Here is a 19,316-nt window from a genome sequence, read left to right as displayed (position 1 = left end):
AGTTTTCAACTCAATATGCAAAGCATCTTCCCAACGAATAAAGCTAAAACTGGCTATCTCATGAGAAAGTGAGTTCCCTACCATCTAAATTGCTAAAGGGGCTCAAACCCTATTATTTGATATGGATGTTGTAAAGGGGTTGCTCAGCCAAATAGAGGATTCTGGCTTTGATAACTTCTAGATTCCCTTCCCTCCATTAAGATCTATGAAAAGTCTCTGAATAAATGACAAAACAAAAAGTCTATAAAAATAAACCCTATCAGGCCCTGAAAACAGAATCCCTTTAGTTTTACTCCACACACACCCAGTTGGTTCCTTATATAATGGTTCTTCCATTCTCATCACATTGTTATTACCTGGTTTACAGCCTTGGCAACCTGAAATTCATCAACAACCTCTTAACTTATCTCTGAGAACTGAGACTGTGTCAACATAACCTAGTAGTTTGTCCAAAGAAATCTTTGCCTAGCAAAGATAAGACTATACACACACACACACGCACACTCACACACACAAAACAACTCACTGTTTGCTTCAGGAAATTCTTATCAATTTGTCAGAGGCAATAGTCTGAACACCTGGCCAAACCGATTATGATTTTCGCTTCACAGTGCTCAGCAAACCTAAACTGTGCTGTAAAAAATTTTGCCTAATCCAAATCAGTTCCTGCCTTTTAAACCCACTGTAAACCATCTGAGTCCAGATCCCAAGATCTTATAATTATTCTATTTCTTACGAGACATGGCAAAGACTTTCTTACTGTAGTAAAGTTCTAATATGTTTACCTCTGCTTTAACAGCTAATAATGACACTGTGGGGAGTTAAACATCTCCAGGTATACCTACTTGGACAATGACCCACCAACCACCCCCTCACTCCCCAAATACCTAATATACTTACTACAAAATTCCTTCCTAAAACATTACTTTTAATATATTGTTCTATGGTTTAAAAATTTTAATAGTAAAATCTATGTACACACACTCACAAGACATTTTACAAATCATTTCAATCTCAAGAACATTGTGTAAAACAAAAATATCCAGACAAATATAATGTAATTAAAAAAAAAATTCTAGTGCAGGCAAATTAAGCTATGGGGATGAAAATCAGAACAGTGGCTTCCTAGGAGGGGACGGGTATAAATGGAGGACCTAAAAACAACCTGTGGTGGTGGGATACAAATGGTCTATATGTATTTATCAAAGCTTGTCAAGTTGTGTATTTAGATCTATTATACTGTTGTATACTTTATTTCTATAAAAAAATTAAAAGTCAAATTAAGACTACTGGTTCTGGACAAGATGGAGAAAGTGCATTTTCTCCCTGTTTCTCCAGTAAATACTGTCCTAAACCCTGGATGTCATACATAAAACAAACATAAAAAGACTCAGAAAAATAGAAGAAAACATATAGTCCTGGGACCTCAGGAACCCAGGTTCAACACAACAGTGAGTTCACTGGGTTTTCTTTGCACTTGATACATTTGGGACTGGATGATACTGAGGAAGCTGGCAAGCCAGGAAACGTCAATGGGCCCAGACAGCTTCCACCGCCCCCCCCCCCAAAAAAAAGCTCCAATAAAAGCCTGTTTTTAGCCAAAGGACCAAGACAGGTGCAGCCTAGCAATAATGAAAAACTTTTATACAAACATTCTCTCAGGTCACTCCACCCCGTTCTTGCTTCAGATCATTCCATGATTTCCTACTGTTCACATGATAACAAGCAAATTACCACAAGGTTTTCAAGGTGCTTCATGATCTAGCACAAAGTTATCATTATAGCCTTATTTCTCAACACTTGAAGGCACTAATCACATAAAATTACTTTCTGTTCTCTGGACAAGGCATGTGGCCTTTGCTCATTCTGTCCTACTTTGAATATACTTTCTGCTTGTCCTTTGATGAAATTTTACTTTTCCTACAATACTCAGCCTGAGGGAAAAGGTCTTTCATTACTCCTTACTCTGTGCTCATGTATCATTTTGCTTGTATCATGGTTATAACTCTTTGTCACACTGTATCAGAACCAAACTGTATACTTACCTACATCCTTGACTAAACTGTGAAATTCATGAATGTAAGAATGAAGCCCAGAATATTGTTACAACATCAGAGCAACACAGAGTAAAGGCACACAGCAGTTATTCATTGAATTAAACTGGAATGGGTTCAAATGTAAATATTTCCAGTGGTCCAACATGGTGAACTTCATTTTTTCTGAGTCACTGCCATCGTTTCCTAGACTGAGATTATTTGGAGTTGAGCGGACTTGGATACTTATTATATCATCACCTAGGCTTACTGCAGTCCCTGTAATCTTATTCTTTTTTTCATCCAAGGAAAGTGTAAAAGACAAGGTATTCAGTCTCTACAACTAATAATGGATTCTATTCAAATGTATTCTACAAGTAGACTGCAGCATGCGATTACTGTTTATGTAGACCCAAATTCTGCTTATGAGCTAGCAAGATTTTTTTATGTGGGTTTTTGTTGTTTATGTAATTCTTCAATGGCACTTGTTGCAAGGACAACCACCTGGTCAAAAAAAAAAAATACTTTTAAAAGTTCTATTTTACCTTTAAGTGTATTGTGTAATATTGAATTAGATTTTTCCAGTGCCTTTAGTTATGGCCTAATAGAAAGTCTGTGCTCTTTGTAACTACACAAAGTCTAAAAAGCCACAAAGCATTCCAATGGCTTCTCCTTCTTATCTAAACTCTTATGAGAGGAAAAAAAAGTCCTGTGCTATCAGAATATAAAATTCATTTGAAAATCCAACTATAATTAATAATGAAGTAGGTTTCATCCTGCATTTAAACTTCTTTCTAGAGCAAGTAGCCTTTTTTTTAAAGTGTTTTCGTGCAGTATTTTTTTTTTAGCTTAACTGAGATAAAGATTTATAACACTGTATAAGTTTAAGGTATGCAACCCATTAATTTGATATGCTTATGTACTGCAAAATGATTAACACCATAGCACTAGCTAACACTTCCAACCTGTCACATAATTACCATTCCTTTTTTTGTGGTGAGAATATTTAAAATCTACTCTTAGCAACTTTAAAGTATATAATACAGTACTGTTAACTATATTCATCCTGCTGTAAATTATATCCCCAGAATCTTATACATCTTTTTTTTTTTTTTAAAGATTTTATTTATTTATTTGAGAGAGAGAGAATGAGAGAGAGCACATGAGAGGGGGGAGGGTCAGAGGGAGAAGCAGACTCCCTGCTGAGCAGGGAGCCTGATGCGGGACTCGATCCAGGGACTCCAGGATCATGACCTGAGCCGAAGGCAGTCGCTTAACCAACTGAGCCACCTAGGCGCCCCCCAGAATCTTATACATCTTTAAACTGGAAGTCTGTACCTTTGAGTAGTATTTCCCCATTTCCCATCCCCAAAGGCTGGTAACCACCACTCTGCTGTATCTCTAAGTGCAGCTTTTGAAGGTTCCATACATATGTTATACTATTAAATTATGTCCTATCATGTTTGTCTTTGGCTTATTTCACTAAGTGTAATGCTCTCAAGGTTCATTCTAGTTGTTGAAAATGGCAAGATTTCTTTCTCATGGCTGAATAATATATATATACACACACACATACACACATACATACTACATTTTATTTATCCCTTCCTCCAATGACAAACATGTGGGTTGTTTCCATATCTAGGCTATTGTGAATAATGGTGCAGTGAACACAAGGATGCAGATATCTCTTCAAGATCTTCAAGATCTTGTTTTCACTTTTTGAATATACACCCAGAAGACTGATCATATGGTAGTTCTATTTTTAATTATTTGAGAATCTCCACATTGTTTTCCATAGTGGCTGTACCAATTTACATCTCCAACAGGGCACAAGGATTCCTTTTTCTCTACATCCTCAGTAACAATTTATCTCACATATATATATTTTTATTTTATTGAAGTATAGTTGACATACAATGTTATATTAGCTTCAGGTGTACAACATAGTGATTTGACAATTCTGTACATTACTGCATGCTCACCACAGTAACTACAGCCACCATGTGTTACCATACAACATTATTAAAATATTATTGGCTATATTCCTGATGCTGTACATCAAGATAAGAAAAGGGGATTAATAAAAACTTCTAGTTATAAATAAGTCAGATTATTTCTTACATTTTTTGATAACAGCCCTCTGACAAGTGTGAAGTAGTATCTCATAGTGGTTTTAATTTGCATTCCCCTGATGATTTGTGATACTGAGCATCCTTTCATATACCTGTAGGCCATTTGTAGGTCTTCCTTGGATAAATATAATCAGGTCCTCTGCTCCTTTTTTAATCAAGTTCTTTGTAATTTTTGCTATTGAGTTGTATGAGTTCTTAATACATTTTGGATATTAAGTCCTTATGACATATATGATTTGCAAATATTTTTTCCATTTTGTAGATTGTCTTTACATTTTGATGATGGTTTCTTTTGCAGTGCAGAAGCTCTTTAGTTTGATGTAGGCCCATTTTATCCTTGCTTTTGTTACTTGTGCTTTTGGTATCATATCCAGAAAATCATTGCAAAGACCAACGTCAAAAGAATTTTTCCCAATGTTTCTTCTAGGAGTTTTATGGTTTCAAGTCTTACATTTAAGTCTTCAATCCATTTCAAACTCAATTTTCTGAGTGGTGTAACAGGTAGGGGTCCACTTTCATACTTCTGGATGTGGTTACCTAGTTTCCTCAACCTCATTTATTGAAGACAATCCTTTCCTCAGATTATTCTTAGCTCCCTTGTTAAATATTAGTTGACCATTTGTGAGAGAGTTTATTTCTGGACTCTCGATTCTATTCCACTGGTCTACGTTTCTATTTTTATGCCAGTACCATACTGTTTTGATTAATATTGTACTGTGGTATAGTTTGAAATCAAGAAGTGTTATGCATCCAGCTTTGTTCTTTCTCAGAATTGCTTGGGCTATTATTTATTTACTTTTTTGGCTCCATACAAATTTCAGGATTTTTTCCTCTATTTCTGTGAAAAATGTCATTGGAGTCTGATAGGGATTGCACTTCATCAATAGATGGCTTTGGGTGGTGCTCTGGCTAGAATTTACAGTACTGTTGAATAGAAGTGATGAGAGTGAGTACTCTTTCTGATCTTAGAAGCAAAGCTTTCAACCTTTTGCTATTGAGTATGATGTTGGCTGTGGACTTGTCATACATGGCCTTTATTGTGTGCAAGTATGTTCCTTCCATACCCAATTTGTTAAGTGCTTTTATCATGAAAAGATGTGGTAAAATGTTGAATGATTTTTTTTTTTTTTTTGCATCCGTGGGGATGATCATAAGGTTTCTATCTTTCATTCTCTTACTGTGGTAAATCATAGTTATAATTTGCCTATGATGAACCACTTTTGCATCTCAGGGATAAATCCCACTTGACTGTGGTATATGATCCTTTTTATGTGCTGTTAAATTTGGTTTGCTATTATTGTGCCAAAAATTTTTGTATCTGTATTCATCAGAAATACTGCTAATTTTCTTCTTTTGTAATGTCTATATAAGGCTTTCGTATCCAAGTAATGCTGGCTTTGTAAAAATAAGTTTGGGAGTATTTCCTCTTCAGTTGTTTGGAAGAGCTTGAGAAGAACTGATGTTAATTATTTCTTGGTAGAATTCACCAGTGAAACCATATGATCCATGGCTTTTCTGTATCAGGAAACTTTTGATGACTGATTTAATCTACTACTCATTGTTAGTCTCTTCAAATTTCCTATGTCTTCATAATTCAGTCTCAGTAAGTTGTATGTTTCTAAGAATTTATCCATTTCTTCTAGGTCTACAGTTTATTGGCACAGTTTTGTTCATAGTAGTCTCATCATCCTTCATATTTCTGTTATCAGTTTTAATGTCTTTTCTTTCCAATTTTGTCTTCTCTATGTTTTCTGAGTTAAGCTAAAAACTTGTCACTTCTGTTTAAAAGTTTGAAGCACTGATCACCAATTCGTCATTGATACTCTTCTTCCATAGTGTAAATGGTGCTGTATAAAGCTTTTTGGTAATGTTACACTTAAATGGCAAACACTATGTAACAACTTCTATCTGTATGTAAATTTTACCCTAAGAGAATTCAAAATACAACCTATACTTCCAGTGAACAGCTCCCAGGAGAATGTAGACTTGCTTTATGATATTATATATACATATACATATATGTGTACACTCATATATATTTAAATATATATATATATATATAAGAGAGAGAGAGTGTTAGGCATGAAATAATTTTAGATCAAGAATTTCTTTTAGTTGAGTAAAATAAAGGAAATTCATGTAAACATATACATATGTGGATGTACACATGTGTGTTCATCCTTATCTTCCAGTGCGTTTTCTAAATGTTTGCTGATGTAACCTGTACATACTTGTGTGTAGGGGTGATTGGAGTTGTGTGTTTATTTCCAGTTGACCTGGTTGCAGACTCCTCGAAGATGCAGTATATCAAGTTTTCTCTTATTGTAATGTTTCTTTTTAAGACCAATTTGTTGCATTCTATAGCATGCATTCTCATAAATAGTGATCTTGTATTAAAATAAGGCATTTCTTCCTAATAAAAAAATCACTTGTTTTCTATAAAACAAGTTTTTAGTTTCATTGACATTTTTTGATTTATATTTTCTTTCTACTTAAGTCCCTACTGTTATTGTATCGTTGCCTACTTCTTTCTTCAGATCTGTTTACTAATAATGACTCCTTATTCATTATATAATGAAGTTCTTATCTTTTGTTTTCTCTTATCTCCTGAAGTTGCCTTCTCATTTTTGGATTAAAGTCTGTTTTGTCAGACATAAGTAGAGCTGCCCATACACTCTTTCTGTTTATACTAGCGTAGAATATCTTTTCCTTCTCTTCATTTTGAGCCTATGTGTGTCCTTAAAGCTGAAGTAAATTTCTTGTAGGCAGCATACAGTGGGTACATTTATTTTATCCATCCAGCCACTCTGTGCCTTTTGATAGGAAGATTCAATTTTTAATTGAAATATAGTTGGCAATGTTATATTAGTTTTAGGTATACAACATACTGTCTTTTATATTATCCTCATAAGTGTAGCTACCATCTGTCACAATACAACACTATTACAATACCATTCACTATATTCCCTATACTGTACCTTTCAGCCTGTGACTTATGTATTCCATAACTGGAAACCTGTATCTTCACTCCTCTCCACACATTCTGGCAATCCCTCCACCCCACTTCTACTCTGGTAACCTACCAGTTTGTTCCCTGTATTTATGGGTCTGTTTCTGTTTTCTGTTTGTTTGCTTTGTTTTTCAGATTCCACATATAAGGGAAATCATATGTATTTGTCTTTCTCTGCATGACTTATTTCACTTAGCATAATACACTTTAGGTCCATCCATGTTGTCACACATGGCAAGATCTCATTCTTTTTTATGGCTAAGTGATATTCCATTGTATGTATATATACCAAATCTTTACCCATTCATCGATCAATGGACACTTAGATTGTTTCCATATCTTGGTTATTGTAAATAATGCCGCAATAAACATAGGAGTGCATATCTTTTCAAATTAGTGTTGTCGTTTTCTTTGGGAAAAAGCCCAGTAGTATATATGGTATTTCTATTTTTAATTTTTTGAGGAACCTACATACTATTTTCCACAGTGGCTGCACCAATTTACATTCCCATCAACAGTGTTTGAGGGTTCTTTTTCACCATATCCTCACCAACACTAGTTATTTCTTGTTTTGACATTAGTCATGCTGACAAGTGTAAGATGTTATCTCACTGTGGTTTTGATTTGCATTTTCCTGATGATTAGTGATGTTGAGCATCTTTTCATGTATCTAATAGACATCTGTGTATCTTTGGAATGTCTCTTCAGGTCCTCTGACCATTTTTAAATCAGATGGTTTCTTCGGTATTGAGTTGTTTAAGTGCTTTATATATTTTGGATATTAACCCCTTATTGGCTATATCACTTGCAAGTAACTTCTCTCATTCAGTAGATTGCCTTGTCTTTCTGTTGATGGTTTACTTTGTTGTGCAAAAGCTTTTTAGTTTGATGCAATCTCAATAGTTTATTTTGCTTTTGTTTTCCTTGCCTGAGCAGACATATCTAAAAAATTTTGCTAAGGCCAATGCCAAAGAGATTACTACCTATGTTTTCTTGTTTTATGGTTTCAAGTTTCACATTTAGGAGTTTAATCCCTTTTGAGTTTATTTTCATGTATGGTTAAGAAAGTGGTCCAGTTTCATTCTTTTGTATAATAACTGTCCAGGTTTCCTAGTACCATTTACTGAAGACATGGTCCTTTCCCCACTGAGTATTTTTGCCTCCTCTGCCATACAGTAATTGACTATATAACTATGGATTTATTTCTAGGCTCTCTATCTGTACCATTGATCTAGGTGTCCATTTTTGGGCCAGTACCATATTTTAATTATAATTTTGTAGTATATCTTAAAATCTGGTCGGATAATACCTCTACCTTTGTTCTTTCTCAGGACTGTTTGGCCATTCAAGGATTTTTCTTGTTCCAGACAAATGTTAGGGTTATGCTAGTTTTGTGAAAAGTGCTGTTGTTTTGATCAGGATTGCATCAAATCTGTAGATTGCTTTGGGTAGTAGAGACATTTTAACAGTATCAATTCTTCCAATCCATGAGCATGGAGTATCTTTCCATTTGTTTGTCATCTTCAGTTTCTTTCATCAGTGTTTTATAGTATTCTGAATACACATCTTTAAGCAACTTGGCTAAGTTTATTCCTAAGTGTTTTATTCTTTTGGTATAATTATAAATGGAAATATTCTTGATTTCTCTTTCTGCTACTTTGTTATTAGTGTGTTGTCACAACAGATTTCTGTATCCTGCAACTGTACTGAATCCAATTATTCTAATAGTTGTATGATGGAGCCTCTAGGGTTTTCTATTACAGTATCATGTCATCTGCAAAGAGTCACAATTTTACCTCTTTGCCAATTGGGATGCCCTTTATTTCTTTTGTTATCTGATCACTGTGGCTAGGACTTCCAGTACTATGTTAAATAATAGTGGGTGACAGTGGAATCCTTACCTTGTTCCTGATCTAAAGGAAAAGATCTCAGTATTTCATCATTGATTATGATTTAAGCTATGGGTTTTTCCTATATGGCCTTTATTATGTTAAGGGATATCCCTCTAAACGTGCTTGGTTCAATTTTTGTCATGAACAGATGATGAATTTTGTCAACTGCTTTTTCTCTTTGTCTATTGAGATAACCACATGGTTTTTATTCTGTTTTGTTAATGTGGTATATGATACTGATGGATTTGCAAATATTGAACCATCCTTGCATCCCCAGAATAAATCCCATGTGATCATGATTCTTTTAATGTATTATTGAATATAGTTGGTAATATTTTGCTGAGGGCTTTTGCATCTGTGTTCATCACGGATATTGGTGTGTAGTTTTTGTTTGTTCTTTAGTGTGTTTGATTTTGGTTTCAAGGTAATGCCGGCCTCATAAAATGTATTTGGAAGCTTTCCTCTCCCTATTTATAGGAATAGTTTGGGAGTAGGTATTAACTCCTCTTTAAATGTTTAGTAGAATTCACCTGTGAAGCTGGCTGGTTTATTGGTAGTGAACTCCTTTTAATTTTGTTTGTCTGGAAAACTCTCCTGCAATTATGCATGATAACCTTGCCAGGTAGGGTATGCTTGGTTGTAAATTTTTTTCCTTTTTGTACTTTGCAGGCCAGAGGGAATGGCATGATATCTTCAAAGTTTCTGCTGAAAAATCAGCAATTATAGCCTTATGGGATTTCCCTTGTATGTATGTAACCATTTGCTCTTCTTTTGCTGCTTTTAAGATTCTCCATTTATCTTTATTTTTTGTCATTTAAATTACCATGTATCTTGGTGTGAACCTCCTTAGGCTCATCTTGTTTTGAACTCTCTTTGCTTCTTGTACATGAGTATCTGTCTCTTCCCCATGTTAGGAAGGCTTTTAGCTATTATTTCTTCAAAGAGGTTTTCTGCCTCCTCATCTCTACTCTCCTTATGGGATCCCTATATATAATGCAAATATTTTGTTTAATGATGTTGCAGAGGTACCCTTAACCTACCTCATTTTTATTACCCTTTTTCTTTTTTGCTATTTAGTTTGCTTTCCAATACCTTGTCTTCAGAATTGCTGATCCATTTATCTGTATCCTCTAATCCACTGGTGATTCACCTAGTTTATTTTTCATTTCAGTTATGGTATTCTTAAGCTCTGATTGGTTTTTATATTTTCTATCTCTTGCTGATGTTCTCACTGTGTTCATGCAGTCTTCTGTCAAGTCTGAGGACTATCTTTATGACGGTTACTTAGAGCTCTTCATTGGTCATGCTGCTTTTCTCTGTTAGGCTTAGTTCTTTTTTCATAATTTTGTTTTGTTCTTTCATTTGGCTTCCTCACATTCCTCTGCCTTCTCATTTTGTCAAACACTCTATTTCTACCTATCACGCAGGTCAGCTATGTCTCCTCATCTTAAAAGTTGTGGCCTTATGTAAAAGGGTTCCTGAGGTTCCCTGTAGTGCAATTCCCCCTATCACCAGAACTAGGTGGTTGATGTATGTTCCCTGTGTGAGCTGTATATGCCCTCCTGTTATGGCTGAGCCACGATTGCTGTGGGTATACTGTTGGGCATGGTTTGCTCCCTGTGCTGTTGGCTGAAAGGACTGTCTGCAATGAACCACTATCTAGGTTTGCTCCCCACACTGTTAGCAGAGAGGCCTGGCTGCAGCCCCTTCAGGCTTACTGATGGGTAGGGGTAGGTTAGCACTCAGCCCTGCTGCCTGCAATCAGTTGCTGTGGGCGCCCTGATTGGCAGTTTCTTCCCCACACTGTTAGCATTAAGCCTTGGCAGCAGCCATCATCAGCTTGCTTGTGGGTATTTGAGTCTTTTTAATCTTACTGTTATAGCTCATTGGTGAATTTCTCACTTTGTTCTTGTATTGTTTTCCTGGTATTGTTTATCTCTGATCATCTTTATGGCAATTATTTTGAATTCTTTATTGGGCAATTCCTGGATCTCCATTTCTTTGCGGACAGTTATTAAAGATTTACTCTCCTTTGGTGGAGTCTTATTTCTGATTCTTTGCAATCCCTGTAGACTTGCTTTGGTATCTAAGCATTGTAAGAAGCAGTTGCATCTTCCAGACCTTATGGACTGACTTTGATAAGAAAAAACCTGTGGGTGGGGGCACAGTGGAGGGTGATATCACCCTGTGTCTAGTGGTCCAGGGAACCGAGTGAGGGGCATGTATTGGTACCAGGTTGGGGGGTGTGCTGTTTCTTTATTCTTTAGCTCAGTCTGCCACAGTAGTGATGAGCAGGGCTTCTAGGCTTTCATCTTGCATGGCAGAGTCCTGAACTGGCTTCCAAAAGGACTCCCAGGCTCCAGTGGGGCAGGGTTGAACTCAGCAGCTGGGGTCAGTGAATAGCAATACGTGTGTGTGTGTGTGTGTGTGTGTGTGTGTGTGTGTGTGTGTTGGCGGGTATCTGGCTGGCCCAGTTGGAAGAGCTTGCCGCTCTTGATCTTGGGGCTGGGAGTCAGAGCCCCATGTTGGGTGTAGAGATTATTTAAATTAATAAAACTTAAAAAAAAAAGAAAATACCTGTGGGGTGAAAAATGGCAAAATTTGCAGGGGGTCCTTGGTGGCTACCCTGGCCATTGGTTTCACCAGGAGCTTTACTTACTGAGTTTGTGCTCAGAGCAAATCTCTATGGAAATCTCTCCTGCTGGGTGTCAGCTAATAGCAGCCTCTTCTTGTCTTGCTTGATCCTAGCTGGTACTAGTATGTCTCAGCTTTGTTGGTCTGGGTGGGTAAAATTGAAGTAGACCATGGCACAGAACACCAAAAGGTTTTTTGCCCATCCACTCTTCCCTCTTAGGCTCTGGGAAAGTTCTTTCTTTGTGCTGAATAATGCCAGCATGGGATGATGCATGCAAAATGAAGCAGTCTTCCTTCTTTTGTTGTGCTACTATTCTCAGCTTTTTTTTTTGTTCACTGTGCTAACAGTGGACTTTATAGCCTCTTGCAGTGTCATTTTTATTTGTGGATAGCTGTCTAACCATTGATCTTTGTAGGTAGACAAGGAAGCTAGGTTCTCATACATTGTTATTTTTTGCAATTAGCACTTTTAAAAGCCACATTAATTATCTCAGATCATACCATCCCTTCTAATGTTAGATTTTACCATAGATTTTGACTGCTGACAGCTGGATACTTAAAAAAAAAATCCAGGTTGTCCAGAATTTTACTAGCATTAATGAAACAGTAAACACAGAGAGGGAATAAGAGAGCAGAATAAAGGTTTGAAAGTTTCTAAAACCATGGTGAATGGAAGGAGTGTAAGGGGAAAATTGAGAAAATGAAAACACTCTAAAATGAAAATGCCTTTAGTAATGGCTTAATCAGTAATGAAGTGTAAATAACAACTCACTGAAGAGTTATTACACTTAGTGATTGCTAGTTATATTTAGTGTATTTTAATAAAGCTGTTAGTTGTTTAATATATGGTTGAAGATAATCCATGCTTTCAAAACTCAATATATTAACCAATAAGCAAAATGGAGAAAAAAATTATTTCTATTTATCAAAACTTAAAATATAAACAGCATCAGAATATCATGAGGGCATATCACAAAGGTGTAAAAAAACACTTCATTTTCATGTAAAGTGTAGGAATGGTACAGTATCAAAATATACGTCAGAAACTATAATTACCTAATAGCAAATATTATTTTGAGATGTAATAGTTCCAAACAATTTAGATGCCATAGAGATTATCATAATAATAACGCAAACATTTCTTCTTCATATATGAGGCTTGAGGTAGTTCGTATGAATTGAACAGTTGTAGGACTCCTGAAGAACAACAAAGTGGTAGCGTATTCACTATGTGTGCAAATTTACATATTATTTATACTATTAAATTTTTTGAAAAGCATATACCATTTTTGGTGCCTCATAGGTTTGAGTATATGATAATAAACTGTACGTATTAGTTTGCATATCCACTTAAATTGAACCTAAACAGATATGTGCTTCAAAGAAAGAGCACAGTGGTATGACGCAATCTCCTATAACTGGAAAATCATTCCCAAAGATTCATAGTTTACATTTTGAGCCTGAAACTTAAAGATTTAATAAATAAATAAATTGCAAATCAAATTTCAGATACAATAAATAGTGATGACTTATTTCATAATGTTCCTTTCTGTTGTGAAAAAAAAACCTTTTCATTTCTTTAGCGAAAGGAAACTGTAATGTTACCTAACTTTCAGAGCTTTTGACAGATTCTTGTGAGATGTGATGTAGGACACAATAATTTCATTTCTTGGCAGATATAAAATGTTGCTATTCACAGTAATTGCTTCCTTGGGAGAGAATTAAAGCATTTTTGCATTATTAACACAGCAGTTCCTCTGTTAGTAGTACATCTATTATAAAATGCAGGAATGAATCTTAAAACTTTTAAAAAGTTACACTCATGGATAAAATAAGAGATTATACATTATAGTAGAGGCAAGTAATATTTTTAAATTGTTTTAAAACATTTTATGGTATATATTAACTCTGTATTTCAATACACAATTTGGGGTAAGTCCGAATTAAATACACACACTTGGAACCAGTCCAAAATCTTTCAAATAGATTAAACTTTAGTGCACATAAGGAATAAACAATTACAACCTGTATTAGAAAAATATTAAGTAGAATAAATAGTTATAGAGCAAGAAATAATTTCATAAATAATCATTTCTATACTATATTAGTCAATGGTCTCCTAGTTAATAGAAAAAAAAATAAAGCACTTTTTAAGGTTAACATAAAACAAGCAAAAAATAAAAAATAAAAACTGCCATTTTATAAAAAGCTAGGGAAACACAGGCAGCATTAGTAGCCTAAATATAGAAAAAAAATCTATATAAATCCCTTAGGTTTGGTCATTTTGTGTATATATTTTTGGCTTGCTCATTTATTCAATAAGTGTATACAGTCTCATAGAGGATTATAAAGACAAGTAATATTTTGATTCTGTGCTCAAGATACTCTAAAAAATTAATTAGGGGACATGATTATGCAAAAATATAAAACTGAAAGGTAAGACAAATAACTATCATGACCATCCTGAATAGGAAAATTTTATATGCATCCAAGAACATAAAGAAGAAACTTTACCAAAAAAGTGAGCTGAACTAGGAGAGAAAGGGTTTAGAAGTATGGAGAAAGGAAGACCATCATTCCAGAATTTTAATAGTTACAATAAAATATTTTATGTGTTTATTTTAAACCAGAATTATCAGAAGAAAATATATCTGATTCGTTCTTCCATCTTTTAGGCTATTTGATTTTTTTTAGCTAAAATGAGGAAGTAGGTGAGGAAAGGATGGCTATTTGTCTATTTTCTCCTCTGATATTGCATTTATTCTGGAGTCCCAGAATATATAACTGTATTAGATTAAGTTTGACAAAAGAAAACACATTCTCATTTTGTAGTTCTATAATTCTCTGTGTATCTGCTTTCAAGGTCTTAATTACAAAATACAAACAAAACTTAGGGAAAACCATTTTTTTTAAACATTTTTGAGAGGCTGAAAATATACATTGAGCTCTTTTTTGCAAAAAAAGATCTATTCATCTAGTCAACTATTTAGTATCTATCATGTGAAATGCTTTGATTAGAGGTAAGGATACAAGTCACAAGGTCCTTCTTAATTGCCTGATCACAAGTAGCAACAGCTGAAACTGTACTGCGATGATGAAGGCACAGAACAGCAGCAGCAGATGCTAAAGGCAAGGAGTTTTACCAGAGTCCAACTAGACACAAAAAATTAAAAATCAAAAGGAATAAGAAGATGTAAGGCCAAACTTCTAAAAAATAAGATTCAGGGTCACAGCAACAAAGTGACCATGGTACTGAGGCAAAATGAGAAAACAATTCCAGTTTCTAATGCCATGCAATGCACTAATCGGTGAAGCTTTACTAACTGAGCTTTTAGGCAAACTCGTATGATGTTACATCTCTCCACTAGTCTATGAGCTCCGTGATATATTGGCAGTACTAAGGCAAATACAGGATCTAGCATTTAATGGGCTCTCAGGAAATGTCTACTGGATGGAAAAATAAAAACATGAATAAATGAAAGGGCAGAATCCCAATTCCAAAATCCACTGTAAGGTTTCTGCATATCTTCAATGTATATCGATTATGATTATCTAAATTTTTATTTAAAAACGTTTTTAATTTAATTTTATTATGTATGTTAGTCCCCATACAGTACATCATTAGTTTTCACTTTTCATTTAACACCCAGTGCTCCACACAATACGTGCCCTCCTTAATACCCATCACCAGGCTAACCCATCCCCCCACCCCCCACCCCTCTAAAACCCTCAGTTTGTTTCTCAGAGTCCATAGTCTCTCATGATTCATCTCCCCTTCCAATTCCCGCCCTTCATTTTTCCCTTCCTTCTCCTAATGTCCTCCATGCTATTCCTTATGTTCCACAAATAAGTGAAACCATATGATAATTGACTTTCTCTGCTTGACTTATTTCACTTAGCATAATCTCTTCCAGTCCCATCCATGTTGATGTAAAAGTTGGGTATTCATCTTTTCTGATGGCTGAGTAATATTCCATTGTATATGTGAACCACATCTTCTTTATCCATTCATCTGCTGAAGGGCATCTCGGCTCTTTCCACAGTTTGGCTATTGCGGACATTGCTGCTATGAACACTGGGGTGCATATGGCCCTTCTTTTCACTACATCTGTGTCTTTGGGCTAAATACCTAGTAGTGCAATTGCTGGGTCATAGGGTAGCTCTCTTTTTAACTTTTTGAGGAACATCCACACTGTTTTCCAAAGCGGCTGTACCAACTTGCATTTCCACAAACAGTGTAAGAGGGTTTCCCTTTCTCCACAACCTCTCCAACATTTGTCATTTCTTGCCTTGTCAATTTTTGCCATTCTAACTGGTGTAAGGTGGTATCTCAATGTGGTTTTGATTTGAATTTCCCCGATGGCTAATGACAATGAACATTTTTTCATGTGTCTGTTAGCCATTTGTATGTCATCTTTGGAGAAGTGTCTGTTCATGTCTTCTGCCCATTTTTTGACTTATTTGTTTTTTGGGTGTTGAGTTTGAGAAGTTCTTTATAGATCTTGGATATCAGCCCTTTGTAGTGTCATTTGCAAATATTTGAAAATTTTAATTGCATGCTGACATTGTCTCTGGTGGAGGTATGAAGATTACAGTGAAACTACTGAATCCCCTGTAAATATTTCCATTCAAAATAATTTTACTTAGTTTAAGTAAGTCCATACAGTTTCCAACTTATGGCTAAAATATGTCCCTCAAAAAGATAGCATATTCGGGGCACCTGGGTGGCTCAGTCGTTAAGCGTCTGCCTTTGGCTCAGGTCATGATCCCAGGGTCCTGGGATCAAGCCCTGCATCAGGCTCCCTGCTCCGCGGGAAGCCTGCTTCTCCCTCTCCCATTCCCCCTGCTTGTATTCCCTCTCTCGCTGTGTCTCTCTCTGTCGAGAAAAAAAAAAAAAAAAAAAAAAAAAAAAGATAGCATATGCAAAATCCCTGAGGCATAAAAGTATAAAGGAATTGAGAAAGCGTAAGACTAATATGGCTGCCTGAGACACAGAAAAAGTGCTTCATTTTGATAAATTCTGTATTAAGCAGCATGCCATTTTTGCAATATAATATTTTTGCATGTGCACAGAGAACACAGCTCTTAGTTTCATTCACAACTGAACTAGCTTTAATGCAGTGAAATATTTTGGATTTTATATGGTAAACCCATAGCAATCCTCAGGCAGCAGCGAAAAGCCAAATCTTGGGAAATTGAAACAAAACAAAAAGAACACTACACTTATATATGTTGGGAGTTATTATCTAAATATAAGCTTTATTTCACTGAATGCATTTCATTCAGGATGATATCTTTTTTTTAACAGACAATACCTTTATGTCCCATGTAACGATACAGTTAGTTGTATAGTTTCCCTTCAGCTACACAGTAATAACTGCTTTTGTGATGACTTTCATGCTGTTAAGTGGACCATTAGTACTTGGCTTGTGCCATTACAAAGCATCTTAATGGTGACAAACAAACTTGCAAATCAGCACAGCATCGTACTGCGTACGCTATTAATTTTCTTTACACTCTATTTACACTTACATTTTCAATGCAGTGAAATTATAATAGCATTTTTAGATCTTGTAGACATGTTTTATTCCACGATATATGAAAATATGAACAGTCATCAATATTACAGATGTTGAATTTTGTAAACTAATAGCTAAATGAAGACCCAACGACATCCCCCCATAGTCTTTTATTAAGCTGTCTGATCCAAGTAGCTCAGTCCAGTTAAAATATTAGACTATTAAAACTAGAATGAGAAGTTTGGAGCTGACAAAGGGACCCATTATACGTAGATTCTCTTGAGGGCCACAAACTATGTGTCATTCTCACCCGTGTTTCCCTAAGTGTATACTGTCAATTTTAAGGTGAAAAAGCAGTAGGGATGCAGAGCTAAGAGGACTGCAATGCATACTACTATTGGAAAATACAACTCAAAACACAGACCCTGTTGATAGAGCATCAATAACAAATCTTCTATAAAGGAATAAATGATCTGTCAATCTATATAATTGCTAAAAATTATAATAAAGATACAATAGATATTCTTAAATATGTATATACTCTTTCTTGAATTATTGCCTTTGAGACTTTTGGGAGGAACCCAAACTAAGGCCGAGTGTCTTCCATTTTTAAAACTGCTTATACATCTATTATATTTTATTTCATAAAGAATTATACAAGGTAAGAAAAGCAAGATTAGACTTATTTTACAGAAGAACAGAAAGACTAAGTAATATCCCCTAATTACATAACCAGTAAGAGAAGAGCTTGGGAAAAATTCAGCCCTGTTTTTCTTACACACCTGAGAACAAAGGCATAAAAAGGACTCTTTGGGATTAAGAGTCTTCTTCACTTTCTCTTATGTAAACATCTCTTTTTAAGCATATTAAATGTCTAAGATTAAATCATGTTTACCAAGGTATATTAAGGAAAATGATTATATCAAAAACATTTCTATATCAATATATTTACTGATGGCTTTCAATATTCACAACAATCCTAAACATCGAACTATAGGTCAGTGTGATCCTAAGCACTGGTTACTTCAATTTATTTACATATTTTCTTAAGAAAGTCAACCTTCGAGTATAAATGCTAAGTGGAATGTTTCCTTGGCTGCAAAACATCTGAGAAGACAAAATTATATTTAAGGTTCTCTGTAGCTCTAAAACAGGGCTGCTTCTTTTAACATTCTGACATGTGGGACCAGATGATTCATTATTGTGGGCAACTATCCTCTGCATTGTAAGATGTTTACCAGCATCTCTGGCCTCTGTCACTAATTACCATTAGTAGGCAGATGCCCCCACAGTTGTAACAATCAAAATTGCATAGAAACTACCAAATGTTCCCTAAGGGTGGGGGACAAATTCATCCCAAACATCATCTATTTACCTAATAATGAACACTGACATTGCATCTATATCTTGGCTGTTGTAAATAATGCTGCAGTAAGCATAGGGGTGCATATGTCTTTTCAAATTAGTGTTCTCATTTTCTCTGGATAAAAAGCCAGAAGTGCAATTGCTGGATCACATAGTTCTATTTTTAAGTTTTTGAGAAACATCCATACTGTTTTTCACAGTGGTGTCATCATTTTGCTTTCCCATCATCCATGTATGAGGGTTCCCTTTCCTCCTGCTAACCCTTGCTATTTTCTTTTTGATACTATCCATTCTGACACATTAGGTGGTATCTCATTGTGGTTTTGATTTGCATTCACTGATGATTAGTGATTCTAAGCATCTCTTCCTGTACCTGTTGGTCATCTGTATGTATGTATTTGGAGAACTATCTGTTCAGGTCCTCTGCCCATTTTTTAATTGTATTGTTTTTTTTGATACTGAGTTGTGGGAGTTTTCTGTGTATTTTAGATATTAACCACTTATCAAATATATCATTCGTAAATATCTTCTCCCATTCAGTAGGTTGCCTTTTCATTTTGTTAATGATTTCCTTCCCTATGTAAAAGCTTTTTGCTTGATGTAGTCCCATTTGTTGATTTTTGCCTGTTTTGCTCTTGCCTAAAGAAACAAATCCAAAAAAAATATTGCTTAGGCAAATATACAATACTATGTTACCTTTTAAGAATTTTTCCAAACTTATATTGAAG

General features: G+C 35.2%; 1 protein-coding gene across 4 annotated transcripts in view; it reads right to left on the bottom strand.

Annotated features, from left to right (window-relative positions):
• Positions 1–19,316, bottom strand: part of TUSC3 (tumor suppressor candidate 3) — a 264,735-nt gene that overhangs the window by 66,858 nt on the left and 178,561 nt on the right. The window contains exon 7 of one of the 4 annotated variants that reach the window (XM_032413517.1): positions 19,098–19,227. The exons of the other annotated variants lie outside the window; for them this stretch is intronic. Within the exon in view, the coding sequence (XP_032269408.1) occupies positions 19,165–19,227 (63 nt within the window). The 3' untranslated portion in view covers positions 19,098–19,164. Of the gene's footprint in view, positions 1–19,097; positions 19,228–19,316 lie in introns of those variants that run through there. 4 annotated transcript variants of the gene reach the window in all.

This window comes from Phoca vitulina, unplaced genomic scaffold (genome assembly GCF_004348235.1).
Source record: "Phoca vitulina isolate PV1807 unplaced genomic scaffold, GSC_HSeal_1.0 scaffold15, whole genome shotgun sequence".
NCBI classification, from domain to species: Eukaryota; Metazoa; Chordata; class Mammalia; order Carnivora; family Phocidae; genus Phoca; species Phoca vitulina.
The sequence above is the reverse complement of the archived record's forward strand: the minus strand, read 5'-3'. Positions and strand labels throughout refer to the sequence as shown.